General features: G+C 36.2%; 1 protein-coding gene across 1 annotated transcript in view; it reads right to left on the bottom strand.

Moving 5' to 3' along the window:
• Window positions 1-2,626: 2,626 nt before the first annotated feature.
• The window catches only part of LOC131687315 (scavenger receptor class B member 1), a 157,662-nt gene continuing 141,555 nt past the window's right edge, over window positions 2,627-18,733 (bottom strand). The window contains exons 7-11 of the mRNA XM_058971392.1: window positions 4,255-4,510; window positions 4,032-4,160; window positions 3,853-3,971; window positions 3,665-3,790; window positions 2,627-3,588 (exon numbers count right to left, since the gene is read on the bottom strand). Of these exons, the coding sequence (XP_058827375.1) occupies window positions 3,136-3,588; window positions 3,665-3,790; window positions 3,853-3,971; window positions 4,032-4,160; window positions 4,255-4,510 (1,083 nt within the window). The 3' untranslated portion in view covers window positions 2,627-3,135. The remainder of the gene's footprint in view (window positions 3,589-3,664; window positions 3,791-3,852; window positions 3,972-4,031; window positions 4,161-4,254; window positions 4,511-18,733) is intronic.

The raw sequence follows: 18,733 nt of genomic DNA, 5'->3' as shown, positions 1-18,733 counted from the left end.
GAACTCGTATGAACGGAATGAATTCCTCGCGTGAAAGTGAAATTAAGTGCTAATGAAAATGATGATCCGTTAAAATGCGAAAGCAAAAACTATCGCCTCAGCTATATCGTTCTCAGTAAATTGAAATATTTTTTCTGCGTATAAGAGTACAGAGTACACAGACCTTATACAGTAATTCAAATTGGGTAGAATTCAAAAACCTGTCATTTAAACTTAAAACAGAGCTGCCAATATCGAGTATTACATCTGAGTTTTGTTAAACGGGACAATCACTTGGGATGATGCGTTCACTTTTGGAGAGATTTAGTACTCAGTCGTCCATTAAATTTCTTCTACTATTTTTTAAATAATTCATAAGTGGTTCTGTTATCTAGTTATATATATATATATATATATATATATATATATATATATATATATATATATATATATATATATATATATATATATATATATATATATATATATATATATATATATATATATATATATATATATATATATATATATATATATATATATATATATATCCAACAATAAAAATAATAAAATGACTTTTACTGGTTGTCCAACAGATCTCACGCAAGCTCTTAACCATTGCACGTGTTTACGAAGCAGGGAAATATTTTTTCCTCACCAACTGCGTATAGGGGGTCGTTCATATCTATCTCGCTATTGAACACTTCCGTGTCATAATCGTGGTTGCTGCCTTTATGTTCGCAAACATGCTTGCTTGTTGCCTTTATGATTATGAATTTCCTCAATAATTGCGCTGGCTGTAGATTTTGAGATATTGACGTAGCTTTTGCTTTTGTCAATATTACCTGAACATGTGCCACATATTTGGTAATTGTTTGTGTTCAGCGGCAAATAAATCGTAATGTGACGTTTTTTCACAGAACTGGAACGTACTAGTTTGCCTTTGATATGTGCAAAGAATACTATGTGTAACTGTACTATCGCATTATGTTTTGTACCGCATTTCTCCCATATGTGATATGTATCTGCAAGTAAGCGGTATCCGATCTTGTAACCGAATATTGATTCTCTCACCGTCCATTTATACGAAGATCTTAATTACAGCGTTGTCACACACAACCATTAAAATTTAATGGCTTTAAATTACTCAAAATCAATGATTTCGCCTGATCCAATTTGTTGAACGCTATGAGTGCTAATTACTTGAGGTGATAGAACTCCACAAAGGTGGCTATCGTAAGTATAGCCTCCATTTCCACCTTCAGAAAATGTTCCTCATCACAAATACTCGGTCTTATGCGAATCACCACTAATCACAGTATTTAGCCGGTGCATCACTTCTTGCTTCTGCGACTCACTCATCTCGATAGATTACTGGGGCATAGTATAGTACAAGTTTTTTTTGTTCTTCAGACAAGGAACACAATATAAAAGAAACTTTATTTGTCGTTCGCTTCATACCGGCTGGGACAGAAGCATAAACCACACTGAATTTAGTGACCATTGATTTTGGTTGTTGGAAACAGCAATCTGCTAACTTTATTTCAAACCAAACGAGCTAGAAGCTAAAGTCGCTGATAATAATGTTTTTGAAATTAATTTTCAAATCATTTCGGGGGGGCTTTAGCCCCCTAGCGCCCCCTCTAGCTACGTGCCTGGAACAACTACAGGCTGGCCTTAAGGAACAGTGCTGTCACCATTTTTGTGGCCCCTGATAGAGGACGGACTCCTCAACGATCTGGAAGATTTGGGACTCTATGGAATGGGTTACGCAGATAACATTGTCATCACTGTTACGAATAAAAGCGATTCTATGATTTCGGATCGCATTTTGGAAGTTTTAGGTAGAATTTTAGCATAAATTTAAAATAAAAATTACTGCGGTTCGTTTTACATGGAAACGAAATGTCAAACTGAAGTATCCCTAAACGAACCACTCTCGAACATAATATTTAAGTAGAATATCTAGAGTGATATTAGATAGTTAATTGTTGAGAAATCAGCATATCAGTTCTTCAAATGTATGATGGTTTGTCGAAGTCGTTTTGAGAAAAAATAAGACATTAAACTAAAAATGACGCAATGGCTTTTCACTTCAGATATTAAACTAATGACAAAAAGACTTGTTTCGAACTATCAAATATTAAAGAAGTGGCTTGCCTTGCAGTCATATGTATAATGAAATCAGTCCCAACAATTGCCTTGAAAGCAATGCCAGACCTAATTCCTTTACTTTTCAATATGACGTAAGAGATTGGGATTCGATATATGTATACAAACGTTTGCTAAACGTATTTTAGTCACTCGATTTTTTTTCAAAATAGCAGTTGTAGAATGTAGATGCTTCCATATAGTTTTAATATTAGCGTCTGTTACCTGTGGTACTCTTGGAAAGGTCACTCAATATGAACTTGTGATATCGATAAATATCATTTTCGTTGAAATCTCTATTACGTAATAAGATACTAAAAAACTTAAGGGTGTTACAATGTCTTTTATTGTACATCAAATCAATTTTCTACCCAAGACACACATCATTCACTTCATTATTATTCAATCATTATTCAAGACACGAAATGTCATCCAAATAACCAAATTTTCAATCCGGGAAATAATCAAACCCAATGCTGTTTTGGTGAATAATATTTACAAATTTTATTTACAGGTAAATCCAATATCTTGCGCATACATTTTTTTTTTATAAAATTTCATTATTCGCTATATTATTCTAGAATGAAGGCAAGTGTGGGACATATGTACAACTGGGAATGATAGCTATTGAATTAGATGACATATTAATTTAATGGTAATTTATTTTCATTAAGTTAGAACCTATTCGTTTAGATAACTTGAGCAATCGTCATTTTGGGATGAGCATCTGGGACGGTAAAAGTTTCTAACCTTGGTTGGCAATTAACAAACATATATTCTAATTTAACTACACTTACTCGAATCGGAAACGAAAACACTGAGAACAGGATAGAGAAAACATCAGAGAGAGAGAGGGTGTATATTTCAAAGATTCAAAACACGCACACTAGAAAAAAAACACAGTCTCTATCACCGCTTTATCCTAAACTGGGCGAAAAAAATCGCCGGATATGAATAGCCCTAAGTCGGAGTGAAGATCCGTTTCGCTTGAAACTGCGACACGATCTAAGCTGGTGAATTATCCTCATTCAGCAGACTTTGCTCCTTGTGATGATTGTGATGATGATGATTGTGGTGATGGTTGTGATGATGGCTTTGAAGTAGATTGTTGTTATGACTACTGACATTGTTATTGTTGTTGTTGTTGCTATGGTGATACAAATTTGGATCCTCACTGGCCTTCAGAAGAATGTAACTGTCCCGTTGCATCAGTATCCGGTGCTGGCCGTTAATGATCATACTGCTGCCACGACGAAGCGATCTTCTACCCATTTCCAGGAACTCCGTCGTGGGATCTGAGGTGAACACAAAGTTTTTGTACGCTCTAACGAACACGTAGATCAGCGCGAACGTGCCAGTGAGGATCATTCCGTAGGACAGAATCGGTAATGCTGTCGGGGCGAAAACCGTGGCCAGGTAGATCCACCGCCGGATGGGAGGGGTTAGTTCGCTGACACCCTTTGAACGGAAAACAGAAAAAAAATGTGGAACATTATTAATTTTGGAAATGAGGGTATTGAAAAGGATTAATTACCTCCTCAAGCCACATGATTGGAAAAACAAAATCTCTGAAATTTTTGGTCGCCATTACATTTGGTGCTTCTTCGACTAGTAGATTGAGCTGGACTCTAACCTGTCCCTCCAGAGGTACGCCAAGTTTCTGAGGAGGTTTGAAAGAGAATGATTAGTATGGGAAGAGTTGATTCGCTACCGGGAACTTGCCGATTGGATTTTGAAATAAGTTTGATGTGCTTCCTGCTTGGGACTCAATCCTTCGACGGCGTCTAGCAGTTGCGGATCAGACTGGTAGAAGTGTGGATTGGAAATGTACACGGGAGCTCCTATAGATTAAATGCGTTTTCAGTGATTTTCAGTCATTTTGTCCAAATAACTTGACTCACCATATTGACAGGGACTGATATTTTGCAACCCCTGGTACCGTTTGTAATCCGGATGATCAAAGCAGGTGTTATTCTTGTTATTAGGTCCGTATGCGTTCGCCGCTAGTGTGTAAAGATCCGCTGAGATACCTGGAAAGAGCTTAAGTTTTAGAATTCCGGGAATAAAGGGCAAGAACAAATCCCTTGGAAGGAAACCAATCCCGCGTCTGATCCGCTATCTTACCATCCTTCTCGACAGGGTACCGGTACACCAGGGGTAGTGATCTGCACAAGTCCTTATCGTAGATATAAACTACATCGGCACTGGTGACCTCCCTTGGGGGGAAGAATGATCCTTCAGAGGCTTCGATGCTAGAGCAGGGCTGCTTTTCCCAGTTCGGTAGATGGTCCAGCCCGTTCAGTTTGTCGAAGTAACCGAACCTGTCCATTCCGGTGTGGCCAGTGTGCATCGTGATGTACTCGGTCAGGGTTCCGTTCCGCTAGTTTTTGTGGGTACAACATATAGCAAGAGAACGAAAACGAAACAAAAGAGGATGGGATTGTTTTGTTGTTCAAATCAGAGGTGTACTTTGGAATGGAATTTGTGAAAGATATTAAAGTATGCAGATAAGATGGGGCTGAAATGTGAATTGGTGTTATTAGGTGGTAAAAGTAAAAATATGGAAAATGAAGGGTCTTTGCTGAGTACTGTGGTTTCTTGTCCTGTTAAGTAGGTTATATGTTCAAAACTAGAACCATTTATAGAAATATTTGAATTAAAAGTCATGGAAATTGTAGCGTCATAAAGACGTCATCATACTTACGGAGCTTTTTGATTGTATCTCACAGTTCTAGATGTCAGATTTGTTAAACCAATAATGTCCGTCAGTCCTTGATTTCAAGAATAACCAGATGAAACTATAAATGATAAACAATTACAATATGGTTGCCCTCTCACAGAATCAGGTCAAATGTCAGTATATATTCCGTTAATAAAGTTATCAAAATTACACATCTCCATAATGGTCACGGTCAAACCTTGTGCATGGGGAAAAAATATAGGTTACACCCAGACTACCCATTCTGCGTTATTCCACTCCTATACTCCAAGTCCCTTCGTGGAATTAATTTAACTTGATAAACTCTAAACGTCTTAATCATACACTGATCGGTTTTTTTCTCCATCCAATTCTCTTCATACATCGATCCGGTGTTGGCGGCTGTGTTCAAAAGCCCGTCCAACCAGAACTGTGTGGAGCAGGCGCAAGTTTGTCTTACTTAGTGCCTGCGCGTATAAAATTATCGTAACTTGCGAAGCCGATCAAATTGACTTCGGAACATGTCTTCCAATGGCAGCCCAGTTAAGCGTATAGGTCTATAAAGAACCAATCGATTATTGCATGCCGTTATTATTAGCAGCCTATTATCGTATCGCTCACGTTAAGGAGCTCGGGAGAGCCCAACGATGCAGGCGAATGGTATAATTTTATCGCATGAAAGTGTTTGCAAACGTGGTGAATTTCTGATCCCATGGGGTCCGATTATTGGGTAATTATCGGAGTGATAATTGCTTATTAATACACGGATTTATGATGACAGTTCGACTGAACATCGATTGTTAGCATCTTGAGCATCGGATCAACCAGTCATGGTACTGCAGTGGCTCATCGGATCAGTGATACAAATTAGTAGGGTTACCAACCGTCCTTATTTTAAAGGACATGTCCTTATTTTCGAGGTTTTTGGAAAGCGTCCTTATTTTACTTCAAATGTCCTTAATTTTAGTCTCAAACCTTGGCTTATACAGGGTGGTTCAATATGAAGTTTTTTAACAGGGCATTTTCTGGTAGTTAACGGGTACTAACTGCAAACTGTCATGCTATTGTAGTTTAGTATTGTTTGCCATTACATAATGGAACGACTTACACTGGCTCACCATCTTCAAATTATTCAACTATATTTCGAAAATCAGCGATCGGTGGGAAATGTGTTTAGTGAACTCCGACCATAATATGGTCGACATCATCGGCCAACTGACTCAACTATTCGCCATACAACCAAAAAGTAAGCATTGTAGCTCTTGTTATTGGATGATTAGCGAAAAAATCGACCACATCCAGCACGCAGTGAAGAAAACATAGCGGCGGTGACATCCCCAAGCATTGGAAACCAACATTACTCGAGTAATTAGCCAGACACCACTTGAAATACTCGAATCCGTCATCAAAAATTGGACCAGTCCACAGTGGTCGCAATGGTACCAAAACGTGCGTTTAATTAATGGTGCTCTAGGAGTTGATTTTAGCGATCTGGTGTGTTATAAACACTTTTCAGAATGGAAACCCCCTTCTTTTGATGTATACTGAATTGTGATTAATCCACCTAAAAGTGAGATAGAAAATTTATTTCCACTAACTTTTAAGATAGAGGCACGATGTCAATGACAAAGTTATAGTAAATTCTACTGCGAGAAAACTTATTGAACATGCAAACTCTCTAAAATGTAATGGTGTTGAGATAAAGCACATTGTTTGTGGGAGGCACCCAAAACGTAATTTTTTTTATTGTAACTTTTTTCTGAGATTTTTGCAATTTTTCAAATGTACTATGAAGTTGTTGAAATTAAGAAATTGCAGATATTTGTCGAAGACGTTAACATTTTTTATTTCAAAACTTAAGAGTTATTAAATAAAGTGGGTTAAAAATACCGCCATTTTGAATGACAGTTACTAAGAGATGAGGAAATATGTGGAAGACATTTCGATTCTATGAGAAAGACAGTGAAAAGTACTATAAGCAAAAATACTACACACAACGGGCATCCACCGGCCTGTATATAAAAATACTTTCCGGCAATGCATGTTTTTCATTCTGTAACAAAATAATTACGACATTTTAAGCATAACTTTTTATAGCAATTGTTTCTATGTGTTATTCTATTCTACGAATATTCTAAAAAATCTTTGGAAATGTCAAAGTACACATATGAACCCAAAACTCTCAGCTCTGCAGTCTCCAACTTACGAATTATTACTAAACTAGCACAACAACAAAAGTGATCAACTAAAAAATGCGCAAAATTTTTTGGCTGTCTTTACAAGAATAAAAACCATTACAAACAGTATTAGGGTTACTGCGCCCTAATTCATCTTAGCTCCTCTATTCATCCCACCCATTGGAACTCATTAGTTAGAGAAGTATTTGCTATCTCTATTCAACGCATTAGCTCAAAAAGTCTAACTGTACTGCTTCTTAGGAACGAAGGAAAGATGGTGGTACTTACTTAAGCGCAATCCAGTCACTCTAAGTCGAGTTATCAACGAAATATTGTGACATCCCGACTAATGAGATGGATAAGGGCTCGTCTGCCCTATATGCCGTTTTCATGAAACGATTACGTGGCCGGAATTGTCAATAATTCTTTTGCAAGCACGCAATGAATGATTAAATATTTGAAATTAACCCTCAAAAAGGCAAGCGAAAATTGTGACTTCATAAAGCATCGCTTCTAAGACCCAATGAAACCAAGAGTCTCTTTTTTGTCGTTTTACCAGTGAGAGAATCGAAAGCCCGAAAACGCTCGATCATTTGTATTTCGAATTACAAGTTCATTGAAACTAGGGAACTGTAACTAGCCGAGCCTCTGAGACCCCTTGCCTTTTTGAGGGTTAAAATTTGACAGAGATGTAATATATAGGTGAAAATATTTTTCTAAAGATTTTCTGGCAAGTCGGATCCTAAGTAGCAACTCTGACTACACAGTCGTTTCGTGAAAATGATATCTAATACTCTTTGCTATGGTTCATACTCATGAAAATACAGTAAACCTTTTTAGACGTCTCTAGTGTTCACTTTCCAAATCCTGTTAATTTATGAATAGTTTCAGATAACAGATATTCAAAGCTCACGATTTATATGTGTATTTATTACTCTCAATGATTTTTAGAATATTCGACACATAGAAAAAAAATCACTAACAAAATTTATGCTGAAAAAGTCGTACTTATTTTGTTACAAAATGCAAAACATACATTGCCGGAAAGTATTTTTTGTATACAGGAGGCCGGTGGATGCCCGTTGTGTGTAGTATTTTTCTTATAGTACTTGTCACTGTTTTTCTCATAGAATCGAAATGTCTTCCACATATTTCCACATCTCTTAGTAATTGTCATTCAAAATGGCGGTATTTTTAACCCACTTTATTTAATAACTCTTAAGTTTTGAAAAAAAAAAAATGTTGACGTCTTCGACGAATATCTGAAATTTCTTAATTTCATCAACTTCATAGAGCATCTGAAGAATTGCAAAAATCTCAGAAAAAAGTTATAATGAAAAAGTGATATTTTGGGTGCCTCCCACAAACAACGTGCTTTATCTCAAAACCATTACATTTTGGAGAGTTTGCATGTTCAACAAGTTTTCTCGCAGTAGAATTTACTATAACTTTGTCATTGACATCGTGCCTCTATCTTAAAAGTTAGTGGAAATAAATTTTCTATCTCACTTTTAGGTGGATTAATCACAATTCAGTATACATCAAAAGAAGGGGGCTTCCATTCTGAAAAAGTGTTTCTAACACACCAAATCGCTAAAATCAACTCCTAGAGCATCATTAATTAAACGCACGTTTTGGTACCATTGCGACCACTGTGAGTCGAATGGACTACCTGAAGCGCCAACATGGTCAACATTTAAAAGAAATTGTTTTCAAACAATAAATGGCAAAACACGTTCTTTCGATTGACAAATAAACAATTCGCGATTTACATTTTTCAATTTTTTTACCAGATTAAAAAAAACGTCTTGACGAATCACCCTGTATTAAATTATTCAGATCAATTTTATTCCAAGCGAATCAATTTCAATTCCCTCCAGCGATTATTTTTATTAATGCATACTCTCTGTGAGTCATGGCAACCAAAATTTGTTTTACTCAGAAGAACCAAAATTTGTTGGATAGCTCAATATGAGGTTTGGCCAAAGTGGTATCTTCGTCTGGTATTGGCACTACATCATTCTAATTTACCTCGATTGAGATTCAACATCCCAGTTTAACCGCTGAAAAATTAGTCAGAATTCCGACTGTTTTTTCAGAATTCTGGCTCAAGTGACATAACTGGCATAACATTTGGCAAAGATGTCCTTAATTTGCTCTCAGTCCATTTGGTAACCCTACAAATTAGCCACTAATTAAAATATAGAAAATATTGAGTGTCAGGTGATTGAATAAATACTGTATTTAATAAAAAAAAGCTTAATACACAAATAAGCCTTTTTGGCATATGAAATCCCGTCACAATAAATCGAGTATTAATGGCATCAAGAGCGGAAAAAGCGAGTGAAAGAATTTCGTGCAGTCAATCGTATCCCACGGGATCAAATGATACGAGAAGTATCTGACAGTCAATCTGAAGGTTGGCAGCGACAGAAAATGCAATTTTGAAGTACTGTAGCAGGCCATGAGAGTGAAACAGGAATATTAAACACCTAACAATATTATCCACTTATATTGCTTATTGCTTTGAAAGTTGGATTTTTGATGCACTTCACTAACACACTTTTTTCACGGTTGTCAAATGAAATGATATGAAATCGACAAAAAATTAACCTTTTCGATCAAATATATTATAAAAATCGGGATACTGGTAGCTATGGTAACCTACCAGCTTGTTTTTGACACTTTTCAATGTCAATAATCTACCAGGTCAAAGATCACACTTTTGATTCATCACACTTTCATACTGTGCAGTTCGATTTGGTGGGAACTGTTTTCATTTTTGCCTGATGCTGCACCGGTGTAGTGTAAAAAAAGAGACAGACTGATTACATGAGCGTCGACTACACCGATGTAGTGCGTTGTCAAAAACTAAAAAGACATTGGAAAAAGCCGTCGTTTTGATTCGATTCGAATGTCCGACAGCTTCGATTGTCGGACACCGTCAACTTTAATAAGAAAAATACTTATTTGAATAACTTAAAGTGTGTGTTAAAACTGATGCAATTATTTTACATTGGGAAATACGTCAAAATATCGGCGCAAACGATTTGACATTGGTCTTTAATTTGACACCGCAAATCTGATTTGTTTTACGTTCAGTGGTTAAAGGGCGCTTGCACCGCACAGTGGCACTTGTTCATACAAAATTGTGACAAAATTATGAAAATTGGTTTATGTGGCTAAAAATTAGGTTTTTAACTAATTTTGGGTCGCTGAATCCATTTCTGCTATCAGATTTAAAAATCCATTATTCTGTTTTTCAACAACTTTTATGTAAACCCATTTGAAGGCGTTGAACGTTGAAGGGTTAATATATACGTTAATAATAGTAGCCAATCACATCGGATAGCAGAAATAGTTCTCAAAACTAAAACTAAAAATCACTAATTTTTCGGTAACAGTATGTTGTTTATGCAAACAATTTGTAAGAAGATTCATGAGCTACAGGGCGTCTCCATGTGGGTATTTTCAAAAACATAGATATAACAATTTCGGCGCAAAAATGCGCAAGATGAGACCTATATATCTTGAAACTATAGAACAAGCCAATCATTTATTATACTCCAGAGTATCCACGAACCTTGGTCAAAGACGCATTTCTTTCATCGGACCTAAGTTATTCAACCAGCTTCCTACGGATTTAAAGCAAATAACATGTCGCACTCGTTTCCAAGCAAAATTGAAACTAATTTTAAAAAATAAAATAGGAGAATTTTTAATATAAACTTCGTTCACCACCAATCGAGCTTATTCCTTTAGCTATAATTGGTTAACATTTTTTAAATAAAAACAATTGATAAATGCATTTTTTCTAGCAATAACTAATAAATAAATTTAAATTATTATGAGCTTCCTGCAAAGCTACGATGGGACCCTTAAAAGGATTCTTTTCCGCTGGGTACTCGCCGTAGCTTCTTGTCAAATTTTGTGTTTTGTCGGTCTCGTATTGTTTTTTTTGTTCTCAGCGTTTCCGCGATTCGTAACTTTGTTTTGTTGTGCTGACCTTTTTTTTGTACGCTGAGAACTGATGTGTCCACTACCAGGGGGCTCCGTTTGTGAGCTTTTTGGTGTGGGGGTAAGAGGCGGGCTATTAAAAAAAAAAAAAAAAAAAAAAAAAAATGCCCTGGGAGATCATCTCAAAAAATTGGAATACGCATAAAGATACATTACTGATATGACATAGAATTTTTCAATTGCTTTTTCTTGATGCAAAACAAACGTAAATCATTTCTGCACAGAAAGCTCACATTTATAGTTTAGCATATTCATTTTTCTTTCCAAAGAACTCAAAATTACTCCAATCGATCGATACTTGAGATATCGCCGTTTGAAGTTCGAAAGTACGAACAATTTTAATGAATTGAATTGAACAGAAATCCTCGACATCACCTGCTCCAACGACATGTTAAAAATTCGGTTTTCATCCGATTATGGTAAAATTTTGAGATACTTTTAGTCAAACTGAGAGGAAAATAAAATAAATATTTACAAAAGAATTACAATACATTGATTTTTGGGGTTTTTGTCACTCGTCGCGCTCAAAGAGCAAAAAAGGGTTTTTTTCGGTTCCAAAGAGCAAAAAAAGGGGTTTTTTAGCTTTCGTCAAAACAGTTGACTTTAGCAATGTGGTGTCTTTTAGACAGTTTCTTGGAATAGAGCTCCCCTTCTCTCTGTTTTATCGGATTGATGATTAATTCTACGAATGGTGAATTACCGAATTTATTTTCCCCAATAATTCAGATAGAAAAATACTTACTTCAGCAAAGTAGTGGAGAAACTCGTTACAAACATTTTACCCGAAGACTAACTCGCTATCGTTTAAGATTTTTGTGATGTTTGGCATTATTTTTGAAAGGCCCCCTAAAACAGTTTTTTCATCGTTAGTTTTTTACTAGATTTTTCTATTATATAAAATAAACATAGTTGAAACTACATTAATTTTCAGAAGACGGAAACTTGCTATCGCTAGAGAGATATTCACGTTTTTGATTGAAAATAGCTCTTTGTCAAATACCGATAACTTAAACATGATTATCAGCGACTTTTAACAATTTTGAGAAAACAAATTATTGAGAAAAAGTTAAAGAAGGTTGCTGTTTCACACAACCAAAAACAATGGTCACGAAACTCAGTATGGTTTATGCTTCTTTCCGAGCCAGTGCAAAGCGAACTACAAATATAGTTACTTTTATATTGTGTACCTTGTCTGAAGTACAAAGAAAACTGTTTCTATACTTCTTACACTAGTAATCTGTCGAGATGAGTGAGTTTCAGCAGCAAGAAGTGGTGCTCCAGCCAAGTTCTGCGATTATTGATGACTCGCATAAGACCGAGTATTCGTGATGAGGAACATTTTCTGAAGGTGAAAATGGAGGTTAGACTAACGAGAGCCACCTTTATTGAATTCTATCATGTCAAGTATTCAGCACTCACAGCGTTCAATAAATTGGTCCAGGCGAAACCATCCATTTTTAATAAGTTATAGCACGTGATTGTGTGTGACAATGCTATAATTAAGTGTTTTATATATATATGAACGGTGAGAAAATCAATGTTCGGCTACAAGATCGGATACCGCTTTCTTGCAGATACATATGTAAATGTCACATTTGGGAGAAACGCAGTACAAAACATATTGCGATAGTACAATTACACATAGTATTCTTTGCACAAATCAAAGACAAACTAGTAGTTCTGTGAAAAACGGCACATTACGGGTTACCCTGATCAGAAACCGCTGAACACAAACAATTACCAAATTTGTAGCACCTGTTCGCGCCGAAGTTAACATAGTACCGAAAAATTATTTGGCCGCCAAAATTGACACTTGCAGATAGTGTGCCAAATCAAATATTTTCACCCCCGTGGAGGAGATAAAATTATTCTCTAGTTTCGATCAGCTGGCGCACCCGCGAACCGAAGGCAAGCTAACATAATCGTTATCCAGCAAATTGCTGTCAATTGCCACTAGAGATAAAGTTTTTTTTTTAAATCCGACGGTTTCCATGAAAATTCGCCAGCGTAGTAGCACCGAGAGCAGATGATCGCACACAGTTGGATCATCTTTCCCTTCAGCCGTCTTATGTCCTGTTGGAGCAGCAGGCAAAAGCTGTGTTAAGTATCTCAAAATCTACAGCCAGCACTATCATTGAGGAAATTCCTAGGGGCAGATCACTAGTGATGCATTTTCAAAAATCAGCTAAATGAAATGCATTTCTTTCCATCAACTTAGAAATCCACAATGTATTTTGCGTTGCGTGTAAGAAGTCAAAACCGTACAAAAAACTAGCCCTACATTGTAGGGCCTACATTCAACAAAACGTCGAACAAAGTGGATCAGTGTAGGACGTTTGTTAAACAAACTTTTCTGCGAGGGATTGCAAAGTTAATGCAAAAATGGAAATTAAATGCATTTTTTCTAAATTTGATGCAAATTTGTTATACATTCCTAGAGTGATCTGTCTACAGGAAATCGTAAAGGCAATAAGCAAGGAAGAAATCAGGTGTTCGCGCAGCAACCACGATGATGACACCGAGGTGTTCAATAGCGAGATAGATATGAACGACCCCCTATACGCATTTGGTGAAGAAAAAATATTTCCCCGCCTCGTAAACAGGTATCCACGTTCAATGGTTAAGAGTTTGAGCGAGATTTATTGTTGGAAATAGATATAAAAAGATAAAAGAACTACTGTTCTGATTGGGAAAAGTATTCAAACAAGTCCACTAAACGAAATATTAAAAAAAAAAGTTTTATAGACCACTGAACACAAAACCTCTCCACGCTTCATCGCAAGAGATTGTCACATTAAACCAAACTCAGATGTAATACTCGATATTGGCAACACTATTTTAAATTTAAATGACAAGTTTTTGGATTGCACCGAATTTGCATTTCTGTATCATGCACTGTGCACTCTATACTATTAGTATAAATATTAAGCATCACATTCAAGCGTACTAGGCAAAAAAATATTTCAATTTACTGAGAACGATAGACAGACGACAGTTCTTGTTTACGTCATTTTAACGCAATATCATTTTCATTGGCACTTAATTTCATTTTCATGCGATGAATTCGTTCTGTATTAAAACACTGTTGCGACTAAAATGTTGTGACTGGTTGAATCTATAAGTCCAATAATTTCGATTCATGTCTTCAGCATATAGCAGTCTCTTGGTCTTTTTTTTGTTCGTTTTAGAATAAAGTGAGAGAGATGATCAGAAATTACGAAGGAGGAAAAAAGAATCAGCTAATCTAAGTCGCCTCAAGAGCTTATTTTGTGTCTTTTCTATGCAGTCAGAACTAGTGCTTTCGGAATTATGCTCTAATCATTTCAATTCGGTTTGAATAAAACGGCATTTCCGAAAACATCTTACGTCTTCGTTACACGAACTTGTTTGAATACGTTACCCGAACAACGTTCAACGTTAGCTGCAACAACTTGCAAATTTTTGTAAAACAAACCTGCAATCAAAAAGAATTACAGCTTTCTTCAAGAAGTCATGCATCTCTTCCAATCTTTATGATGATTGTAAAAAAAAGCTTTAGCTAATTACAAACGAACCAATTACTGAGCAGATTAGTGTCAAAATGTTTGAATTGGCTTAGAAAGTGTAACTGCAACCATCATAGCAAATCAAACTGACAGAAGGAACTAGACAATAGGCCATGCACACAGCCACTGACAAAAAATTAACAAAAAATTCACAGGAATCGGATAAATTGCAGTAATTCAAAACTGAGAAATCTAAAAGAAAGTCTCATCGGTACAGGAGCAGCCACTTGCGATGTGTTCTCTTTGATTTGTAGGAAGCAAGTGTGATGCTAAAATTAATAAGCTCGCCCATATTTATAGTTTCTAGTTATTTTAGTGTTGTCATCAATGTTACATTTAGCAAACTTTACGTAAATTAGAAGGTAATAGTAATCAGTACTAAGGGATTTCCTCTCGATTAGTGAACAGTACTTTAGTAGACAAAAATCCGGTTAATTCATTGAAATATATCTTTTGTATTGTTTAAAAATCCATGAATTCCGAAAGAAATCCTAACAGCTTCGTGTGCTCAAATATAATATTCTTATTGAGTCCCAACGGGTTTGCGAGATTGTAAGTCAATAAAGCTCGTATTTATGCTTTGTAAAGAAATCAGTAGTTTTTTTGCTCACCCTTTACATGTTAACCAGCAAAATTACTGGTCTGCTTTTAACCATAGTTTCAAGGATCTAGTAGAAGAATCGCCTAGAAAAATCAGCCTGCCTAATGATATAAATTTCATAAAAAATAGTATCTGTGAAAAAACCAGAATCTTTAAATAGATAAATAATTGTTCTCATTGTGATTTAAATTGAAAATAGTATAAATTTGAGCCAAATAGGAGTTGAACCGTTTTCCCGCATCTACAAATTGCCTGCCTGATCAGAAGATTTGTAGCGAATTTCAACATTCTCTTGTATTTGTATATTTTGTATTTAAATAATTGAAGTCCAATTGACACTGAGTTTTAATGACCGAAACTAAAAAGACCTAAAGTGGCAACAAACGGCTACGAAACTGTGCCGCTATAATCGTTGAATCGACGGGTCATTTCTAATATCGGTTTTTTTTGGCAGCGTAGTTAGTGTTGCGCAGTGTTCGTGGATGGAGGACACGGGTTGGTACGTAAAGGTTTATTTGTGATAGGAGATCGGGAACATCATATTCAGACAGAAGAAGCTTAGACACGAAGGTAGCTTGCGACGCGTGTCTACGATGATCTTCTAAAGTGTGTAGTCCTATAATAATCGATGACGGTCGTTGTATGGTGGCAGGTTCAGCGGATCGTTTCAAGGCAATTGACCTAACGCATATCGTATGAATCTGCGCTGGACAGCTTCAATTCTTTGGCTTCAAGTTGCATGATAGGAGACCCGTCAGACGACGTTTGCAAATTCCAATGGTGAAAATTGTAACTTGTAATTTATTAACTAAAATCAAATTCAAAAGCAATAATTCGTCGATGTACAATAGCCTTTCTTGTATCAGATAATTTATTGTCTATTGCCTTAGTTTTGAAACTGTTTTCACTAAGAACTTTATTACTAATTACATTCATTTTGCATTTTTTTTTGGATTTTATTTTCGGGTTTGTGGGATTTTCATGCTTCAAACCAAATTTAAGGTTATGTCACTGATCGGATAATCGGCCGGTTGGTAGCATTTGTCACGTCATAAGACACGTGAAAAAATATCATGAAACCGCAACGAAACTTAAAATTAGAATCTTCAATATAATCGTACCCCGCGGTATTAAATTATTTAAGTACTGCTCAACAAACGAGCTGAATTTTAATAGCGTCGAAATATGCAGCCCTCAAGTATTGTAGAAGGCCATGAAGATGAAAAAGAATTCAAACACTTACCAGACTACTCGACTCTTGACAATGCGCGCTTCGCTACATTTGCAAAACCTTTGCAATATTTTTTTAATATTTAGCAAGAATTTTTATTTTTTCAACGTGAGTGTATATTTTTTTCGCTCCTCACGTGTTTCATCCAAGGTAACTCGGCCGTGTTTATGAATCCTGATTAATTCTACAACTAAATAAACAATTCGTTCGGATCGAAATGCAGTCATTAGTTTCTCGCTACGACAACTAAATACACTTCAATAGTTAAAAATGACCGACCAAATTCTAAATAGAGCTGGCTTTAGTGTACTATTATAGGACATAAAACAATATTTAACAATATTTCAAATCAGGTGTTTCTGAAACGGTTAGTGCATAAAATAGTATAATCCATCGACCAATTGCAATGTTTTAACCGTAGAAACTATAAGAGATTCCTTAATTTTTACGAAACGTTGTCCCAGATAGTGAAGTTAGTTAGTCATTTATTGTCAAAAAATGTCAATGTTTCAACATCTGAAGGCATCGTAGCTCTTTAAGCTTTGATTTCACAATCGATTTAAAGATGTCACCAGTCTCAGCGTTTTGTTCGTTCTCCATTATTGCATTTCGATGTCTCCACGCATGTATGTAGAGCGACTAAAACGTTGCTACTGATTGCTACAATAATTTCCTCGTGAAAATATTGCCTAAGAGTGAAAATGAAAGCAAAATGTAGTTCATTGACCTAACTGTGATCGGCATCCGAGTGAAAGAGACGACAAAATCATGTAGCTGAATCTGTATTTGTATTCAATTCGAGCTAAGCATCATATGGTCTCGACACTAGCATCACAAACCGTTTAGTCTAAATCTAAAAAATTAAATTTAAAAAATCTAGGTCAAAAATCAAGAAAAAAGTCACTTTGGGTGCTGCTTAAAATTTAAATGAAGAGGTTAAGAATACAATATTTTACCATTGTTAGATGATTTCGCTTTGTTTATGTTTCTTGCAGCATGTAGAATACTTATTTTGTTATCAACAAGAAATTTTAACATCTTCATTTGCTCTGATTCCGTTCTCTTAATTGTTAAGGTGATTAACACGATAACAGCCTGAACAATCAATACCTGTTACGTCACAACATCAAGTTTAATTTTCAATTTGATATCAGATTTTGCTCGAATTATATACCCTACGGTGTCGTAGAACAACTCAAACAACCCTGAACCTAATCAGATTGATTGCAGGCTCTGACGACAGTCTATAACTGCTATCAAGAAAACTTTTAAGATTTATATCCATCCCTGAAACACGCCTACCGAGATTGCTATTGAATTTTCACGATCAGTTAGTGCAAATCAAAACATTTCCTTCTGTGAAAAGCAAATCCGTAACCACTAGTCGATCAGGTGGAGACGCATAGTGTATGTATATATATAGTTTGTCGAAACATTGCGGGACAATCAACAATAAAAATGAGACGTACGCTTCGTTACCGGCCCTGGCGCGCCCATCAATGTCATTAGTTGTAATTATCCGTCCGTGAACCCGGCAGTGATTCCAATCTGTTTGAGAAAAACGACGCATCACTCATCGAAACGCAAACAGATGATTAGCCGCTATCAGGGATGCACTAGCAGCTGATTTAGTCGCAGAAAATGTGTCGGATTTTCCCACTTTAGGGCTTCAGCCGAGAATCAGTTCAATCAGTAGCATCGGCACCTGCCTGCATGAGCCGACTACTGCACACGGTTTGATAGGTGATAATCTGGTTCTAATTTGTTGCATAATTGATTGCTCATTCGACTGGGGGGGGGGGGTGTTCTGAGGGTTGGTGGGAACTAACGGTTACGTTCAGTTTGATTTGACGGTGCGTGCCTGTGCGTGGGAGAGGTATTATCGCCGGAGAATGACCGATCCGAGAATGTCGATTGTTGTACCTTTTGTGTTCCACGTGTTATAGATTGCAATCGTAGGAACCACGTCAGTTGAAACTTTTAGCATATCTCGGGATTGGGAGATTTATTACGTGAAGTCCAGCGGAAAACTACTAACACTGTATGTTTATTGCATCATCTAAAAAGGCTACTTTGATCATTTGACGTAATCGACATTTTTTTATCGTGTTAGTTGATGAATGAAGCACTGATTACGGCGAGGGGTGTGTTTTTAATATCGCGAGTAAGGTCAAACGTTGATTCTTAACTTTTAATACGATCGCTTTATTACGAAGATATAAATCATAATAAAGTCGATAGAAATCTTGAGGCTTTTAAGCTTCGAATTACGCGCGAAAATTTTCCGTGATTGGTTGTATTTTTCCTGTTATGTAGCAGCTCATTTTCAGCAGC

This window comes from Topomyia yanbarensis, chromosome 3, assembly GCF_030247195.1.
Source record: "Topomyia yanbarensis strain Yona2022 chromosome 3, ASM3024719v1, whole genome shotgun sequence".
NCBI classification, from domain to species: domain Eukaryota; kingdom Metazoa; phylum Arthropoda; class Insecta; order Diptera; family Culicidae; genus Topomyia; species Topomyia yanbarensis.
Note: the sequence above shows the minus strand (reverse complement) of the source record. Positions and strands in the feature narration are given on the sequence as shown.